Below are 18797 nucleotides of genomic sequence, written 5' to 3' on the forward strand. Positions count from 1 at the left end.
CTGCTGTTGGTAACTCTGCTTCTGCCACAAAAGCTGGACAGATAGGGTAAGTCCACCAGATGATAGTAGGAAGCTACAGGGCTTCTGTTTTTGGCCATGTTGTGTTTGCCATCCTTTCTTTTGCAGCCTTTGAAATGCGCAACTTCATTTTTGAGTCTAAAAATGGTTGTTACCACCTGTTGATGACTTCTGGTCTTGGAAATGTGCTTTACTTCTGCATCCTCAGTATTGTACAGATGGAATTAATGTTATAATGATGGTTATTACCTGATTTTTAACTGTGGAGTACTCAATGTCTGTTTTTTCTTTATCTTTTAGACTGAAGACTGGAACGACTAGAAGAAGGTGTGTAGCTGCAGGTATGAATCAGTTTGTATGTTTCATTTGCATATTGGGGCTTCCTTTCAGAGATTTAAGAGAGTAGCTGTTTTTACTTTCAAGTGATGAAGGTAATAATTTTCTACTGCAGTGAGCAGTGCTCCCTGATCTTTAAACTCTTCCCAGTTTCCTGCCTTTAGACTGCTAAAGGGATCTGTGAGTGTTAGTAACATAGGACTGTGAGTACAAGTCAATAGACTTCTTTACTGCCATCTATAATTTAATAGCTGCAGAAACATAACTGACTATGGAGTGGAAATGTCTTCCCAGCAATCTCTTGACTAGAACAGATCTGAAGTAGTACACGAAACTCTAAAGGTTAGTCAGTGGCACAGCTTCCTGGGAGCTGAGACAAATCTGACTCTCAGCAGCAGAACAGGAGCACAGCCTGGTGTACTAGGATATTCTAGCGCATTTTCCTAATGCCTGAAGTCCAGTAAAGGTGTAATTTCATGAGACAGCTGAGACAGTTCCTCCTTTTCCTCTCCTATGCAGTTTCCAGCTGAGCAGTCCTGTGTCCTTTAGTTATGCTTGGTTCTCATGGTGGTTTGACTGCAAGGTAGACAAAGCCTGACAACTCGATAAACTCTTTTGTGACCAAGTTATTTCTCTGTTTTAGCAAGCTAGAATGATTTACTGAGTTGTCAGAAGAGTACCAAAAGAAAAGACTAGACTGCCTGTAACTCTTCCTTCACAGCTTCATTCACTTCTGAGGACAACTGACCTGTAACTACTGTGTTAAGTAACACTGTACTGCTCTAAGCATGGTGGTTGTTGCTCTCCTGATGAATCGCCTCTGCTATGGCAGAAGTATTTAATGTGTGTTTTAGTCTGTAGACAGCCAGGGAGAGCTAAGTTTTGATACTGTCCTGAAAAAACACTTGTTTTATACTATGGTCAGACATTTACTATAGCTTTCATGAATACCTTAGAAAGGTTTTAGTCATGTCTGTATCAGAAAGAAAACCGAATTGCTCTAAAGTGCAAGATAGGACAGGATATCCTGTCTCTCTATATGTTACTCATCAAGGGTAGAAAAAGCTAAAGTTGGATTAAGAAATCTAAGAACAGCTGTATTTTCCAGTGATTTTCAGAGAATTGGTGACTGACCTCTGTGTTTGGAAGTACCAGTTTGAGGCCATTGGTCTCCAGGCTTTGCAGGTGCTACAAAACACTCAGCTGCTTTCCTAAACTACAGATGCTCTGTACTTCGCTTTCTTGCTTCTTTAGTTCTATCTTTCTACAGAAAATAGGAAAGAGGAAATACTGGTCAATATATTTGTGCATTTGTCTGAAGGGTTTGTCTTGTTTGAGACAGACTAATCTGTGATTAGACCTGTTTTTTCAAACTCCTGAGATCCTGCCAATTACAAAACACAGGTTCAGAATCAATAGATTTGGATTACCTAAGTAACAAAATCACCAGATTATTTAGGAAGCAAAATAATCATCAAGTTTCTGGTTGCTGAAAGCAAGTAATGAAATGGAACTTACTTTGTGTAAGAACTTACTCTGGTTTACCAAAGATGTAAGTGTGGAAGTGCAAGTGTGATTTATTATCCATACTTTCTGTGTATCATGGTTGATGTTCAGTCAATAAAACATGAAGGGGAGAAACAGTCAAACTTTGTGGCTGCCTTAAGTGTTCCATCCTGTCTCCCTTTTGGTAGTTCTGTTTTTTCACAGGATAGAAATACATGTCCTCACTTCTTACACTGTCATTTCCTGCCCTGTCTCCTGTTGTGTGTCATACTGCTGCCTTTATTTCCTCTTACCATTGTTGTGACCAGCCCACTTTTCCTAGTTTATCAACAATTTTTTTCTGTCTGCAATGCCATAAGTGTCTGTGGGTCTTTGAGAGCTCCCTTAGGTACTTAGGATTTCCATAGTATGTCTCTCAGAAAATACAAGCATTGTTGTTTTCTAGCACTGTGATGATGAAAACTCCCAAGTGCTTCCCAGACTCTGTCTGCTGGAATGTGGGCAGATGTTTGAAAACCCAGTCATTTTCAATTGACATTTTCTTTTGCCTGCCTTCTTGTGGAGCTTAAGCAGTAGCTGAAACAGAGATTTTGTATCTATTTACCAGAAAAAAAACCCCAAAAACCACAACCTACAATTAAGGATAAGAGGATTAAATCTTTTGGTTTTGTTGTTATTTTTAAGCATTTCTGTGCCCTCTTTAAGGGGAAGAAACTTACAGGCATTCCACTTTAAAGCGATTGCCCTGGGATTCATGCAGCAATGCTTCTTCATCATATCAATTATTAATGGTAAAATGTCTTGCAAAGAGGGATAAATGCATGATAATTACTCATTCTCTATGGTTTGCCCAAATTAATTATTTTAGAGAGCCTGTGTTAAAACTTGTTATCTGTTCTGCAAGTAAGGATGCTCTAAAAGATTGTTATGCATTAATTGCTCCAAATTAATGATTTGGTCATTTGAAAGTCTGTTCATCTCCTTACTTGCTTCGTGTCCAGAGTGTTTCTTGTAGTATCTTTTCAGCCAGGCTTCTGCTACCTTTTTCATTGCAGGAAGCTTTAATTTGTTGTGGGGTTTGGTTGGTTTGTTGTGTTTGTTTTGTTTTTTTCTTAATCACTACTACCAAGGAATAGCTGATAATGCTGATTTTTGTTTCCATCTTCATTCCCTTAGTCTGGGAAATAGCAAAATAAAATGTAGCTAGGAAAGACAGAAATACAGTGTACATTTCAGATCATTGTTCTGGAGGTCTCAACTGGGAATTGCACAAAATTTAAGTCTAAAACTAGCAAAAGAAAACATCTTACACTTTAAAGACAATAATCCAAGCATCTCTCTCTTTCTGTTTCTGTGAAGATTAATGGATGTGTGTGTCATTGGGAAACAGGTATAAGGAGATAGTCAAACACCAAAGAGAGGATGGAGTTTCTAGGAACAGATTATTTTTAGTATCTTACTTAAATGGACATCTTCATTTATTTCACTGTGCTAATACAGCAGACTGTTACCTGAATGCCGTGCAGGTGCCCTCCTTGGAAACAGTGGGCAGATACTGGCTGCCTTGGGAAAAATCCAGATAAATGCTAACCGAAGTTGTCTGTCACTCTGTAAGCGGCACTATTGGGAACTGTAATATTTGAAGCGCTTTGAAGTTTCTGCCTTTGTGTTGAAAGCAAACAAACAAAAGATACAGATTCTGGAGATAATAGCTGTGATATACCTCAGAATAATGCAGAAATATTTGAGTGCTCTCAGACCAGGGAACTTTGGAGGCTATCAGCTAGTTTCCTCATTGCCATCGGGTGCTGAGAAATTTTGTGTGTACCCATGAGGCATAGCTGTCGCAGAGATTGGCAGAGGAGGAAACTGCTGTTTTGGCAACTAGGTAAGGGGCTTCTTGTACCCAGCGAGGCATGAGTAGACAGTTTGGATTTCACCTTAAGCAGAAAGCATTCTGACCACATGCTTACATGATAAACAATCAAACAACAACATACTGACAAGTAGTTGCTGTGTTTTGATGCATGTAACTTAGGGGTGTTTGTTTGAAGATAAAACTGCAATTCAGCAAGGCTGTAGGGATCTGGATGTGCACAGATAATACAAGGGGAAGTTTATTCTAGGACCTGTCTCCTTCAAAGCCTCACACCATCTGATTTCCCTGTAGCCTGCATCCTTTCCCATAGTTGGCTCTTGCCATGCCAGTAGTCCCACAGCTTCACAGTTGTATGTGTTGTCCCAGGTTCAGACTATGAAATAGAAGATGGTATTATCTTCAGCTTTCAACGGGCAATTGCTCATCAAAGTGAACAAGGCTATCTTAGGAAGGAAAATACCACAGGAGCATTTTGTTTGTGATTTTTGTTTGTTTTCTTTTAGGTTTTGTGCCCCAGGATATGATGTAATTCTGTGAACTTTTCAAAATGTCTAGCATTTGTACTTGACAATTTCTGAGAAGCATAGAGCAACATATTCTGCAGCATGATCTAGGGCTTCAGAGTCATTAAAAAGTGAGATTTAATCTGTAGCATGTAGAAAATTTTTAATGTTCATGTTGTCAGATTAGCAGCACATTTAAATGTGTAGCTACAGTCCACAGAGCTTGGAATTTCAGTCATTGTTTCTGTTATCCTTTGAATAGAAACAGTCAAAGAATGGATCTGGAAGCCAGCAGGAATTTGACATCTGAGCAAAAAGAAGTGTGTTTAACTCTCTTATTTTTCTTTCTTATTATAAGCAATAGCCAGGATGACTTTGTGTTTCGTAATTGCAAAGAAATACTACTTCCTCATTTAATTCTTCCTATTTCTGTGCACTAGCAAAATACCATCTTTTTCTGCTCTTTCTGATACTTTGAGAAGTGAAGTCAGTAAGTCTTTCAATTGCACTAGCTTGATGCCCTTCAACTAAATAATGTTAAAGCAAACCTGTTTATACGCTAGAATGTTGTCACTGAAATTGCCATCTTTGCTGCAGAAGTATGGTACCCTGAAGTATTTGGTCTAGACTAACAGACCATCAGATACTTATATTAACTATTTCAGTATTGATTCTTCCTTTCCCCCAAATTGTACAAAACAGTGCATGAAATATTTGTGGCACTGTTCATTAAATGGGGTGAGCACATCGCAGGAGAAATTTGTCCTATGTCAAGAATGAAAAGCTAGTCAGTAGCAGGTTAGCTGCAGAAGACTGATGTTCTAATTATTGAAGCCAGAGGGCTGAATTTAACCTGGAGTGCAACAATGTGATAGTGTCTCTAGCTCGTTGCACTTTTGTCTTAATGAAGCAAGCAGGTAGGACTTGGGTTTTTGAGAAAAGAGATGAAAAAAGGGTGAGCATAGGATCAAATCATACTGATGCAGTTTTCTTCAGTGAACCGATCAATCTTGGTATCATTTTAAAAGCCTGCTTTACAGAATATCTGCTGCCAGCAGCATCTTTCATCAAACCTTCAGTGAGCATGGCTGCTGGGGTAATCTGCTGGTGACTGGAAGACCAGAAGGAATTAATTCTGGTCTCTATGGGTAAGACCAGGATCTACAGTGTTGGTCCACAGATTGATGTGAACAGTGGCAAGAACCTCAACACATCTGCTGAGGTTCCTTTCACTTAAATCTGAAGTGTTTCTCTCTGTGGGCTTGCTTTAGAAAATTCCATAAAGTAGTCTGATTAAATTTAGCATTTGAGGTAAATGTTGAATATCTGATGTGTGCTAAATTTATGTCCTCTCATTTTGCCTGAACATGCATACATCTTTGTATCATGAGGCTTAACTTCCCTTAATAACCTTTTAACCTCACCATAGGCGATTGGAAATGTTCTTCTTTTTTTGTTTTTCAGAGGTTGGAAATGGTTATTTGTGGGCAAAAACAATGAGCATGCTGTAACTGTGCAAGCATAAAGCAAGCTACGTATCCTAGCCAGTTTAAGTAACTGTATGTACTTGTTGCAGTCATTGACAGACATTAAAGAAGTGATCACATATGCCCCAGGACATGGTCCTTGATGCTCTGAGAATTTATTCTGTGGTTGTATTGATGATGGACTTGACTTAATCATCCTCCATGGAGTGCTCAGGCACAGTTGATGTATCCCATATTATCCAGGTTGTCTCCACATCAGTTTGGGTATTGTAGACTTAATAGGAGGTCTGTTGCTCAACATGTTATTCCTTTTTTGGTGATGAAGCAGCTAAGGTATTCTGATCAGTGTTCTCAACTGGCTTAATCATATACAGACTCTGTATATCTCTGGATTTATAGATGCACGATGGGCAAAGTACTGTTTCCAGAGCAGTGTATGTTTTACTCCTACAAAAAGAGTAGGTTTTGATGTTCTGTGGTAATTAAGGAATTTTTGAATAATCAAGTATTCTTAGCATTTGGCAGGTTCAGAGAAACATTTTGCTTGGCATTTTTATTCCTAGAAGTTAGGAGTCTCAAAAATAGTACACAAGGTGAAAAGAATAAAATCGGTCATTGAAAATAGTTATGGTGAAGAAACCTCATGGCTTTACACCTTAATATTGGTGATATGGGGCTAAGTGTCTGTTTGAACCTTGAGGCCTTGGACTGCCATTTTGGGAGGCAAGGAGTTAGTTGGGGATGGTAAGACTGGGGTTTGTATTCTTTCTGCTCTGTTACCCATTGCTATCTTCATGGATCTGACACTCTGTTTATCTGACAGTGCTCTCAGTACTGCTTCGCCAGGGAAAATTGCACAAAACAAGCCGAGTGCATCAGCGTTTTCATTGTGTATTAAGCTGAGCCTCCCTTCACATGGTCACATCCCCTTTTTAATCTGGGATTCCATGTCCCTTTCCCAGTCCAGCCTGTTTCTGTGGTGTCTATTGCTGGTCTCCCTGAGCTTCTGTTTCGGTGGTTTGAGTGTTTTTTGTGTTGCTGAGTGTTAAGACCTGCAGGACCTTTGGAAGTGGCGTCGTTTAGGGGTTAGGCAATACACTGATTTAGTGGTAGTGGTTTGTCACAAACGGAGGTGATGGCTGCGTTCAAGTTGGATTTCCTCCCAGAGATGATGGTGGATCACTGCTCCTTGAATGCTAGCCCCGTGTAAGTATTTTGTCTGCGTGTCTTTTTGTAACTGAAAGGATAGCTAGAGAGGATAGCTGGAATTGCGCTCTCTGAAGCCTCTGCTGTCGAATGAACTATCCTTGAGGGCAGACAAAAGAGCTATTGGAGAGCCTGCAGTTTAGTGCTGGGGATTTTTTGGTTTTTTCTTTTAAGAAATTGTAGTGGACATTGACAATTGATATTGGATTCTGGACAGCAGGAGAAATGATCTGATGATGTTAGGGACGAGGCTAAGGAGGAATAAAGCTGTTTGGCAGTGCTGTTTTATAATATGCTACAGGTGCTGACATAAAGACTAAATTATAAAAAAATATTGTGAGAACAATTTCTGTTCTTCCCTGTTAATGACTCCAGACTAAACATTTTAATTAGGAGTGAAAGATTCCTTGTATACTGTTGAGGTCATGTTAAGAGTTGCCCAGTTCATTTGAGTCATGCTGTGCTCTTGAAGCTACCCATGCCATAGAAGGCAGAGCTGAAAATTATTCTTGGAAGAGGATAAATGATTTCTGTTTGTTCTCAACTGGAATGGAAAGACACTTGATGAAAAGAGGTAGTTTATCCCTTTGTAAAAACTGTTGTTTGCCTTGCTTATTTGGAGAGGTGCTGACCCTTTCTGAGTGGAAAGGTAAAGAGGAATGAAAGGATTTATGGTAGCTCCCTTCCCTTCTAGGAAAAAGCTTTGTTGTTTTGAGGTCTGTTCATGTAGCTATAAAATGATTAGCAATCCTAACATCACTTCTCCCTTAGGTTCTGAACATCCTGAGGGGAAAAAATTTAATAAACATTACCTGGTTTGGAAATACTTTAAAAAACAAACAAACAAAAAAAAACCACCAAAAAACACTTTTTATTTAAATTCTATTCAAGAGGGAATGTGATTGCAGATAGAGAGCGAGAGGAACACTCTTTACTGTGTAGCATGCAGTTAACAAGCCATTAAAAAGAAATCTATCTTTAAAGGAAAGAAGCAGAGATGAAGAGAGCTGACTGCTTTGGAAGAAGGCAACCTATATTCTTCAACAGAGAGTTAGGGGATGCAAGGAATTTTTGTGCAGTTACCATTCCACTACTCCCTGTGTCCTTTCTAGATTATGCAGGGGCTGGTCAGCAATTTTAACTTACTAATCACTGTGACTACAATAGTTGTTACTGTCAGTCTTCTACAGAGACACTTCTTGTGGTACACCAGGCTGTGGTTACAGATAGCATGACTGAAATCTCCCTGGTTTCACAAAAAGCCATTACCTTGTAAACCTTGAATGAAACTTGTCATCTGTTCACTTGTACCCATTTCTCTGTTTTAAGATGGAAATTTGCCCTAGGGAACAGTTCCATATAGTCACATTTTAAAACAACCAAGAAAAATGTTGTTCTCTCCTTTATAGTGGTCACTGCTCATTCCTGTGGCCTGTGGGTAGACTGTTCTGGTTTCTTTTTTCTGTGAAATGTATGGGGTTGAACTAGTGATAGTTTTAGTCATCTCAACAGATTTACGTTCTGAATCCCAGATGTTGGCTACCTTATAAGAACAAATGTTAGGAGAGATTTTAAACAGCTGTATAGAGAGTGTTTGTTGCCAGTGATTCTTCTGCATATTCCCTGCTATGCAGGACTGTGTGTATGCAAGAGTCTCTCTTTATATGTATGTTTTAATAATTCACATTTCTATATGTGTAGAATGTTCATTTTTATTATCTTGCTGTAAGGCTGCTGCATCTAGAATCTGTGGAAAGAAAAGCCAGTAATTCCTTCTTGTTTTTCATAGCTCAAAGAAAATGAATGGCACACTGGATCACCCAGACCAACCTGATCTAGATGCCATCAAGATGTTTGTGGGTCAGGTCCCACGGAGCTGGTGTGAGAAGGATCTAAGAGAACTTTTTGAACAGTATGGTGCTGTCTATGAAATCAATGTCTTGAGGGACAGGAGCCAAAACCCTCCTCAAAGCAAAGGTGAGAGACTTGTGTACTTGCCATGTGATGTCTCAGCAGCTTTCACATAGTTACAGTCTTAGCTGTTTGCCTGTTCAAATGTCTCTGTGTGATGGAGCTCTGTGTGACCAGGCATGCACACAAGCCCAGGCTCTGTAAGTCTCTGTGTCTAATTACACATGGACTGTCATCTTGTCATTTGCTGATCTGAGGAAAATCACCAGGTTTTCTTTAGAGCCCCAAAGTGATGAGGATGCGCGAAGAGAACGGATTGTAATTGCAAAGCAGAACATCGAATTAATACTGCGTTGCTCCAGAGCATCATTGTGATGCTATGAAGTGATCAGAGTGTGGCTGGATGTGGCACAGTTTTAGAGAAAATATGAAATTGAGTACATCAGATCCTAATGTAGTTAGATTCAAAATCTTATTTCTTGTGAAACTATAGACAAGGTTTTGCTACCAGCAAATAACTGTAGTGTTTGATAGTGGAAGTAACCAACAATGATTTGGCATATGTATCTGAATTTTGCTTTAGCATATTGGTGGTGTTGGGACAGTTCTGAATAGATCTTATTTTCTTACACTTAGAAATCTTTTTAAAATAGTCACCATCAGCAGTACCTGCCTATTTCAGCACCTAACTTCTTGTCAGATGTTTTGCGCTTTTGGAATGTCTGTACAGTCCATCAAGACTCAGGGTGTTCTTCCTCCACTAACATTTTGTTTCATTGCAGGGTGCTGTTTTGTTACATTTTATACCCGTAAAGCTGCACTAGAAGCACAGAATGCTCTTCACAACATGAAGATCCTCCCAGGGGTAAGAGAAGATACATGCTTTATTGCAGCTATCCTGTTTTTCTGAGCTCTGGCTCCACTGAGATACAAACCTATGTCATTTTGCCCTCAAATAATACTGTAAAAGAACTAAACAAAAAACCAGAACAGTGTTATAAGATTTGTATGATAACAGATCTCCAAGGAATGCTGGAGCATTTGGAAGACTAATAGTAGTGAAGTGGGTGGGCATGGCTCCTATTAATGCTCTCTAAGGGGGAATGACGACATATCTTTAGGAAAGCTTTTCTCTCATCTAGAAACATATTGTTATATGTGCACGTCCGCAGAGGCAGTTTAGCCTACCATTTCTTTCTTCTGCAATTCCTACAGGCATGTGTTTCTTATACTATAAAATGAATGCATCTAGAATTAAATAATCTTCCTGCATTTCAGATGCACCATCCTATCCAGATGAAACCAGCGGACAGTGAAAAGAGTAATGGTAAGCTTTGGTAATATCTGAGTTTGGTATCATTTGTGCTAATAAGGAAGCTTGAGGATTTTCCTTTAGTTGAATTGACACCTGATGTTTTTAAAGAAAAATCAAACAAAAAAACCCAACAATCAAACAAAACCACACAAAAACGGTGTGTTTTCAATGTAGTACGTAATGTAAGTGATGTCTCTAAATTCTGTGACTCATTGTCTCCCACTGCTGCTGCTTGTGGTAGAACCATGTTGTCAGTTAGGGAAACATCCAGTGAGTTCTTTTTTGTACTAAGGTGGTTTAAATCTTTGTTGGGGACATGAACAGCAGGATTGAGTGCATCCTCAGCAAGTTTATAGATGATACCAAGCTCAGTGTTTTGGCTGATACCATAGAGGGAAGGGATGTTATCCAGAGGGACCTTAACAAGCTAGAGGTAGGCCTGTGGAAAGGCCAACAAGGCCAAGTGCAAGGTCTGGCATCTGGGTCAGGGTATTCTCAAACACCGCAAGCTGGATAGTGAGCGGGTTGAGAACAGCCCTGTGGAGAAGGACTTGGGATGTTGGTTGATGAGAAGCTCAACATGACCCAGTAATGTGCAGCTGCAGCTCAGAAAGCCAATTCTATGCTGGGCTGCATCCAAAGCAGCATAGACAGATCAACACCCTGTACTTGGCTCTCCTAAGACCCCAGCTGCAGTACTGGGTCCAGCTCTGGTGTCGTCAGTGTTAAGGACCAGCAAATCCAAAGCACAGCTATGAAGATGGTCTGAGGGCTGGAGCACTTCTTGTGTGAGGGCAGGCTAAAAGAATTGGGACTACTCAGCCTGGATAAGAGAAGGCTCTGGGGAGACCTTGTTGTGGCCTTTAACACTTAAAGGGGACCTACAAGAAAACTGGAGAGGGATGTTTTTACAGTAGGATGAAAGGCAGTGGCTTTCAACTGAGAGAGGGTAGATTTAGATTAGACATAAGGAGTAGTTCTTCATTGTGAGGGTGATGAGACACTGAAACCAACTGTCTAGATAGGTTGTGGATGGCCCGTCCCTGAGGATGTTCAGGGCCAGGTTGGATGGGGCCTTGAGCAACCTGGTCTAGTGGAAGGATCTTTAAGGAGAATTCTTTCATAGTATTGTTGGGAGGAGATTAGAACAGGTTCTCTAAACTAAAATCAACTTTGCATTATACACACACACACATACATGAATATCCTGAGAAAATAATGGAAAGAAGATAAAATTTAGTGGGGTTTAGGATGACAGTTCTGAGGCTGTTCTGTAGCTTGTGCTAAAGGGTGTGGGTGAAAACACACAAGAGAAAGCATCAGTTAAAACACTAACTTGCCATTTGTAAGAGGAGTTCTGGGTCTCTTGAACTAAACTGGACTGCAGAAAGGAATTGAAAGCAGCTTCCTGCTCTAAGAGCTTGAAAGTGAACTGGGTAAAATGTTAATATTTAAGAATCAGTTTAAGTCATGTCAGCTGGAATAGCTTGGAATTTTCCTTTTCACCATACAAGACGCAGCAAATAAGTTGATTTCTCCTTAGCGTGGCACAAAGTAGGAAAAGACTTTCTCTGTTGAAGCTTCAAATTGTGCTACAACCTTCATCATGTAATGTTTTAAATTGTGCTGAATGTTGTATTTGCAAAGTGGTTTATCTTTCAAGATGGTATTCTGTAGACTTTGCTTCATCCTTCAAAGGAAAGGATTTCTGAGGTGATTAGCATCCTTAAATAGGTAAAATGAGAGGTAAAAGCTTCTGTTCTGGATGTGAATTTACCCCACTCCCTTAAGTGACCTTTAACTGATATTAGTAATCACTGACTGAGAAAATAAGAGAAATGTCCTTCTGGACTGTTTTTAAAGAGTCAGTACACTGATAGGTGTTCCTCATCTCTGATCTATCTGGTAGCATCAGCATTTAGAGGCAAGATACAGTAGCACATACTGTTCTGATCTGAGCTTTCATTTTCATGCTTTTGGTGCAGATCAGAATGGATGAATCTAAAACTGTTCTAACAGCTGCTGTTGCTTCCACTATTGAGACAGGAGCATGAGAAGATAGGCAGATCTAAATTTAAGTGATTGGCATAATAAAGAGGCTAGAAAGAAGCTTTCTGCAGCTCACTTGATTCTTTAGATACATTTAGGTATGTTTGTAGTTTAAAGACAGAAAAAGCAAAGGATGAAAACAGCCCAGTAAAATACATTCAAGTCTTCTCCCATTCACTAGGAACCGAATGTAGGACACAGAGCAAAGTGCTTGATGTGATACATTTCTATCTTTTCTTTCAGTTCACAGGCTTGGAAGGGAGAAGCAGCAAAATCTAAACATAAAACAGGCATCCTTCAGGTTCATTGAGGTGCCTCATATGTATCCTCTTAAACTGAAGACATTACATTGTTTGGAATCTGGTTTTGACAACCCCCTGCCCTAAATACGAGGGAAATAACTGCATTTGATGGAGAGGGCTTGACAAAACAAGATCTAGAAGTGCATATTTGCTGGTAATACTCATGTCTTTCGCTTTCTTAGCAGTAGAAGATAGGAAGTTGTTTATTGGGATGATATCCAAGAAGTGCAATGAGAATGATATCCGAGTGATGTTCTCCCCCTTTGGGCAGATTGAAGAGTGCAGGATATTACGGGGCCCAGATGGCCTGAGCCGAGGTAAGCAGGAAGCTTTCCAGACACTTCAGGGTTCTCCACTAGATGCTGCCTTGCTGCCTTTTGCAAGTCAAGGTGGCATTTCAGTTCTTTCTGTGATTCCTGCACCCTTCCACCACTCCACTCCCCCAGATATTTTCATTTCTTTATTCATCCCAGTAATTGCAGACATAGTGAATGACTTGGTTCCTATTTGTTCTTTCCCCAGGTTGTGCATTTGTGACTTTTACAACAAGAGCCATGGCACAAACAGCAATCAAAGCAATGCACCAAGCACAAACCATGGAGGTAAAACAAGTTAGTGGGTGTCAAGGGAAGCTGTAGTTTGTCAGTCAGTCAGTGTGGAGTTTGGAGGACTAGAGAGCAGAGAGAATAAGTGTGCTGTGTGTCTTCACAAATACCACTCCTGGACCTCTGTATTTATGTTGCTCCTGTTTGTAGAGCTTCAGATAGAGACTGCATCGTAGACAAAATACCAGATAGCATTAAAAGCAAATGAGATTTTGAACCTTTGATGAAATGTGCTGTTTGAATTCATGTATGTATGTGGGGAGAGGGGAGGGAAGGGAAGTGCTTCCAGTGATTTGGTCTCAGTGCCCTATTTTTGTGATTCCTGGGGACAGCCAGTATGTAATTGTTTGAATTGCTGTTTGCAGGGTTGCTCTTCTCCCATTGTGGTAAAATTTGCAGACACGCAGAAGGACAAAGAGCAGAAACGAATTGCTCAGCAACTCCAGCAACAAATGCAACAGATCAGTGCTGCCTCGGTGTGGGGAAACCTGGCTGGTCTCAACACGCTTGGACCCCAGTACTTAGCAGTGAGTTTCTGATTTGGGTTCTTTTGTCTCTTCAGGGCCTGCAGTGTCTGACTGTCTTGCAGAGTGCAATGAATTAAATTTTAGAAGGCCATAAACTTCTCTCAGCATTGATGATACTGAGCAAGGGAAGGGTTGTGCTGTTGCTTTGCCTGCAGTGTGATGCATGGGCAGCGTGGATTTGCACTTTGGTAGTGCTCTGGCTTGTAGGATGTGAGGGGAGTTCTCTTACGCTTTGCCGCAATGTGGTGCATGGGCAGTGGGCATTCCCTTTGTGACGGCGCTCTGGCTGTGGTGTGATGCATTTTCTCCCCGAAGCGGAGCCAGCCCTCACTCTCACTCTTGTTTTGTTTTTTGGTGTAATGTCTAGCTTTATTTGCAGCTCCTTCAGCAGACAGCAGCTGCATCATCTGGGAACCTGAACACATTGAGCAGCCTCCACCCAATGGGAGGTGAGTTTTTTCCACCAGAAGACAAATTCAGTGCTAAAAAAAGGAGGGTAGAGAAAGTTGCCAAAAGGTTGTAGACACATTAACCTCATTGGAAAAAAGTAATCCTGAATTTACCCACTTCTTTGAAAGGACAGGAATCCTCTGCTAGAAGTGTGGATGTTCCTTCTTAATCTTAGTTAACCACTGTCCCCAAGGTAGGTTGTATGCTGGCAAGCTCCCCTACCTCTGGCACTTAAGGTTGTCTTCCCGTATGGAAACAGAGAGATGGCGCTCTCCACGTGTTTGCTTTCATCCAAACAGGTGCTGATGTCCAGTGTTGCGTTTTGAACTAAGTACCAACGTGCATGCTTCAGTTTAGGTTTCCTGTTTTAAGCAGAAAAACAATATAGCAGTTCATGTTAATTGTTACTGCAGTTAGGACTGGGTCAGGGGCTCATTAGCTGAGGTGGCCTACAAAACCTTCAGGGTAATTCTGTCTGCAGTATTTACAAAACACCTTAAAAGTCAACAACTCAGAGGTATAAATAACATACTGAATGGCGTTTTGAATGAATTATTCCAAGTCTGACTCTTCACAGAAAGTTTCAGGTTAAAAATCCTGTTAACATTGCAGCTGATCTCCTTTCTAAAATTAAGCAGGTCATTAGATTCCAAACTGAATGAGACTTTGCAGACAAAACTTAATATTAACCCTGTTTAAAAGCAGATAGGAGAACAATGCAATGACAAGAGGACAGGTGCAGTGTGCATGTGCCAAACTGCTTCAGAAAAGAAGCAAGCTGCTCTGTTCTTCACTGGCTCCTGCACTCGCACTCTTAACTCTCTGTAGCATAATAAAAAGAACAAATGTGACTTTTTTGGTTTAGTTTCCTCCTTTTATGTTACAGTGGCACCTTAAGAATCTAAATATATAAATAAAGGCTGAATCATCTTGTTTCAGGCACTAGATGTGGTTACAGGGGAACAGATCCTGTCACAAAGAAAACAATTGAAACATATTTAAAAGCCCAAACAAACTATGCTGAGGACTGTGGAAGGATATTGGAAAATAAGTGGTTTTTACTGCATTGGCACTTACATTTTTATGTGCCCTGTTTACCTACTGAAGTTACAAAACGGAGATTTTAATTATTTGAGACGTGTGCTTTGTCTCCCAAGTGTTTCCTGAGCATCTGGAAGATGAGCTGCCACATCTGCCTAGGGAGTTTTGCCGCTGTTACATGAACAGCGATTAGCTTAATTTTGGTTTTCGTTTCGTAAAGAATTACTGAAGATTGTCTGAAGTCAGATAAGAAGGACTTGTTAGAGTAAGCAAAGGTAGAGACAAAAAAGGAAAGCAAGGGAAAAGGTAAGAGAGACAGAATAGAGCTAGCCTCCCACTGGATGGCTAAATAAAGAATTCAAGAGAAGATCTTATCAGCGATCATCCCATGGCATTAAACAGGGGGCAGGACTGACCCAATGGTTTAATTCACAAACTGTGACTCAAAATTCAGGTGAGTTAGAGGAGTAAATTAACCAGTTAAGTTCATTAAGACAAGGATACCTCCCTTCCCCTGCAGTGTTCCTGGCTGCTTACCCACAGTATGCCTGACGTTTCCTATTCCTCCTTACCTCTCCTGTCGGACCCACTGACCAGCCTGGCTGATCGTATGGTCAGGAGTTGTTGACGCTTCACATTTTCTCACAAGTGACTGTTGTTTCTTGGCTGCCAAGGGGGCCAAACAAAATATGCTGATACTCAGATATTGGTGGATTAAAGGTGTGGGTTTGGGCTCTCCTTCAGTTATAGCTGTTCCCTTACAAAGAGAGTGAAGGGAGATGACAGAAGAGGAGGTTGTTGGCCTGGTTGTCAAAGTTCTCTAGCTTGCGGATTTGCTGTCAGATGCTGGTTTAACTCTCAGCTGAAGCTGCCATGCTTTTGTGTCTGGAGAGAACACTTCCTGAAAATTTCTGCACTCCAGAGGGTGTGTATGGGATCATGTCCACCTGGTCATTTACTCATCCATCTGGGCAAAGAAAAATTAAATTTTGTAATTAAAACAAGGAATCAAAGTGTGAAAAAAATTAAAATCAATATCGGTAACTAGTGTTAAGCCTGTTGTTTCTAAGCTCCTTCCCACTACTCCATTGTGATGTGCTGGTGTGGAGCTTGGTTGATGGTGACTGTTACAGGAGAAACTCTGGCCATTGTTCACTGTTTTGCAGGACTGAATGCAATGCAGTTACAGAACCTGGCTGCGTTAGCAGCTGCCGCCAGCGCAGCTCAGAATACACCCAGCGGTACCGCGGCGCTCACGTCCTCCAGCAGTCCCCTGAGTGTGCTCACCAGCTCAGGTAAGACACTGCCCATGCTGCCCTGCATCATGATGTGGAGTTGCCTCAGGATGTCACCTGCTTTTCTATCCCTTTTTGTCACTTCTGTATTGATTCTTTAAGTTTTACAAATAGAGTCATTGGCCTTCGTCTAGGGTAGATATCTTTGCACTGTCAAAGGCTTTTTTTACCTGCTGTGTTCCTTCTTCCAAATGGTCAGATTAATTTAGAGTACAAAGAATTTTTAAGATCATCAGGAAGCCGAAAGGTGAGTGACCTCTTTCCAGTCACATTACTATAGTCTTCTCACGTACTTGGTTTATCCATGACACTAGGCAGGTATTGTGGCAGATGTACACTGTTATTCTTGCCAGGGAGATAGAAGATGCTTTAAGCATGAAGTAATACATACTGTGCTCTAGAACAGTACAATTTGTACTCCTCTGGCATTAACAAAGATGGAGGATACTAGAATTGGCTCATAGCAGCAACAAAGAAAAAAGACCTTTAGCACATTTATTGGAAAGCAGTTGTCTAGAACTGAGTGTATGATTTGGTCTTCTGTTTTTCTTTTGTGTGGTTTGGTTTTTGTGGTTTTGTTTTGTGTTTTTCACCTTAGGTCATGTACATTATCCAGAGAGGCTGAAATGTCCAAATAGCATTCTTTTGCTATCCTGTTGTCAAATGTGATCATTAACTGCAGCAAGCAAGCAAAAGAAAAAGAAATAAATTAAAATGTGCTTACATCAGACATGCTCAGTTTTTGCCACCAATGAGGATCAGTATCCTACTCAGTTATTTCTGTCTTACTGTCATTTTTTTTCTAAATCCTGACAGAGGAAGGGACATTATCTGTTTTCAGGGTGTCAGTTTTCTTGTGTGGTATATGGGTTTGTCTTTGTGTTGGTGGAGTTTTTTCTTTCTTTCTTTCTTTCTTCCTTTCTTTTGTGTTCTTTGTTGTTGCTGTGCGTGTTTGGTTGGTTTTTTGGTTTTGTTTTGCTTGGTTGGTTGGGTTGGGTTTGTTTGGTTTTCTTCTCATAAGAAGCTTGATTGCTTATCCAGTTATGAAATTCAGCCCAGAGTTGACATCCTTCCCTGTGACTGTAAGAGACCAAAGCAGTTTGTGGGATGCTTTAAATTTCCACAGGTAGCTTTTTGTGTTGTTTAGGAGGACCAAGGAGCTGGGCTAACAGATTACGAAGAGATTACAAGGAAAAGCTGTTTAGAAAACCTTGTGTCACATGATAAGGAGTTAAACCATGGGTTCTTTGCACAGTTTTCTACTTAGAGAAATCCCCAAGAAAGAATTCAGCTCAAAGAATATTCTGATGCCGGACAGGGCTTTTTCTGCAGCATAACTTGGTGGTCTGCAATCCTTACAGATTAAAATTTCAAAATTTATGCTGACTCCCAGCTGTGGTGTGCAATTCTGCAGTTAATGAAACAACAAAGGGTTGAGGCTACAAAGAGCTGCACTTAGAACCTGCTAATGCGTCTTCATCACAGAAAAGGCAAGAAGATGAAAACACCTGAGCATTTCTCCTTTATTTCCTCATACTGTAGTAGTGCTGGAACTGTCAGGTTACATTTTGATGTGACTGGCATTTAGAACTAAGATTTCCTTGTTGGTTGAGGTGGAAAGAGGGACTGGCAGATTGTGAAGTTGAAACGCCAGACATGCTAGAAAAGGGAGAGATGTCCTTGCACTGTACATTTCTGAGCAGAGGCTAAGGGCAGTCGACACAAACTGCAACAGACAACTCTGGATATGAGAGAACAACTAAATTACTGATGGGAGTGATTAAGCTCAGGAAGAAGATGATTCATATTTGTATGTACATTGTAAGTACTGATATAGAAGGCTGTTGAACTCCACATATTCCAGGCATCCCTCCTGAACCATTCCTGGACCCTGAAAAAACTTGTTTCATAGCTGTTTGGTACCAGGTGTTAGTAAACACCTTCCTTGTCTGTGGGACATATGGCAACATCTACATGATAACCTCTTAAACCTAACTGAAGATGAGATGACTACCGGCTTGACTTCTGTCCATCTGTCATCCAAATGTTCACCTGATGCTTGTTTGGGCATCTCTCCCAGACTGTCCTCAAACTGCATTGTTGGTGGGAAAATCCAGACAATCACCACGTGTAGTTACCTTTCTGTTGTTTTCCTTCACCTGCACTGGTACCTTCTGTGTTTGGAGAATTTTGAAGTCCCACACAGTTTAGAGTCTGTGAACTGTGTATAGGTTCCTTATCAAAGTGGTTGAACTCAAGAGGTGTTAGGTATTGTTTTGCTGTCTTCCTGCTCACCTCAGGTGGTTTTACTTAGATAATTCCACCCAGTATTGTGTATTTTGATGTAGAATAGGATGGAGCAAAGCC

General features: G+C 40.6%; 1 protein-coding gene across 11 annotated transcripts in view; it reads left to right on the forward strand.

The window, feature by feature from the left end:
* The window catches only part of CELF1 (CUGBP Elav-like family member 1), a 51977-nt gene that overhangs the window by 16366 nt on the left and 16814 nt on the right, over positions 1-18797 (forward strand). For 2 of the 11 annotated variants that reach the window (XM_054161436.1, XM_054161434.1), the window contains exons 1-9: positions 6431-6935; positions 8725-8912; positions 9629-9711; positions 10125-10173; positions 12695-12829; positions 13035-13114; positions 13483-13644; positions 14012-14093; positions 16302-16430. In XM_054161436.1, the coding sequence (XP_054017411.1) occupies positions 6865-6935; positions 8725-8912; positions 9629-9711; positions 10125-10173; positions 12695-12829; positions 13035-13114; positions 13483-13644; positions 14012-14093; positions 16302-16430 (979 nt within the window). In that variant the 5' untranslated portion in view covers positions 6431-6864. Of the gene's footprint in view, positions 1-318; positions 360-6429; positions 6936-8724; positions 8913-9628; positions 9712-10124; positions 10174-12694; positions 12830-13034; positions 13115-13482; positions 13645-14011; positions 14094-16301; positions 16431-18797 lie in introns of those variants that run through there. The other 9 variants (XM_054161439.1, XM_054161440.1, XM_054161437.1 and 6 more) reach the window with 7 other exon arrangements.

This window comes from Dryobates pubescens, chromosome 5 (genome assembly GCF_014839835.1).
Source record: "Dryobates pubescens isolate bDryPub1 chromosome 5, bDryPub1.pri, whole genome shotgun sequence".
Taxonomy (NCBI): domain Eukaryota; kingdom Metazoa; phylum Chordata; class Aves; order Piciformes; family Picidae; genus Dryobates; species Dryobates pubescens.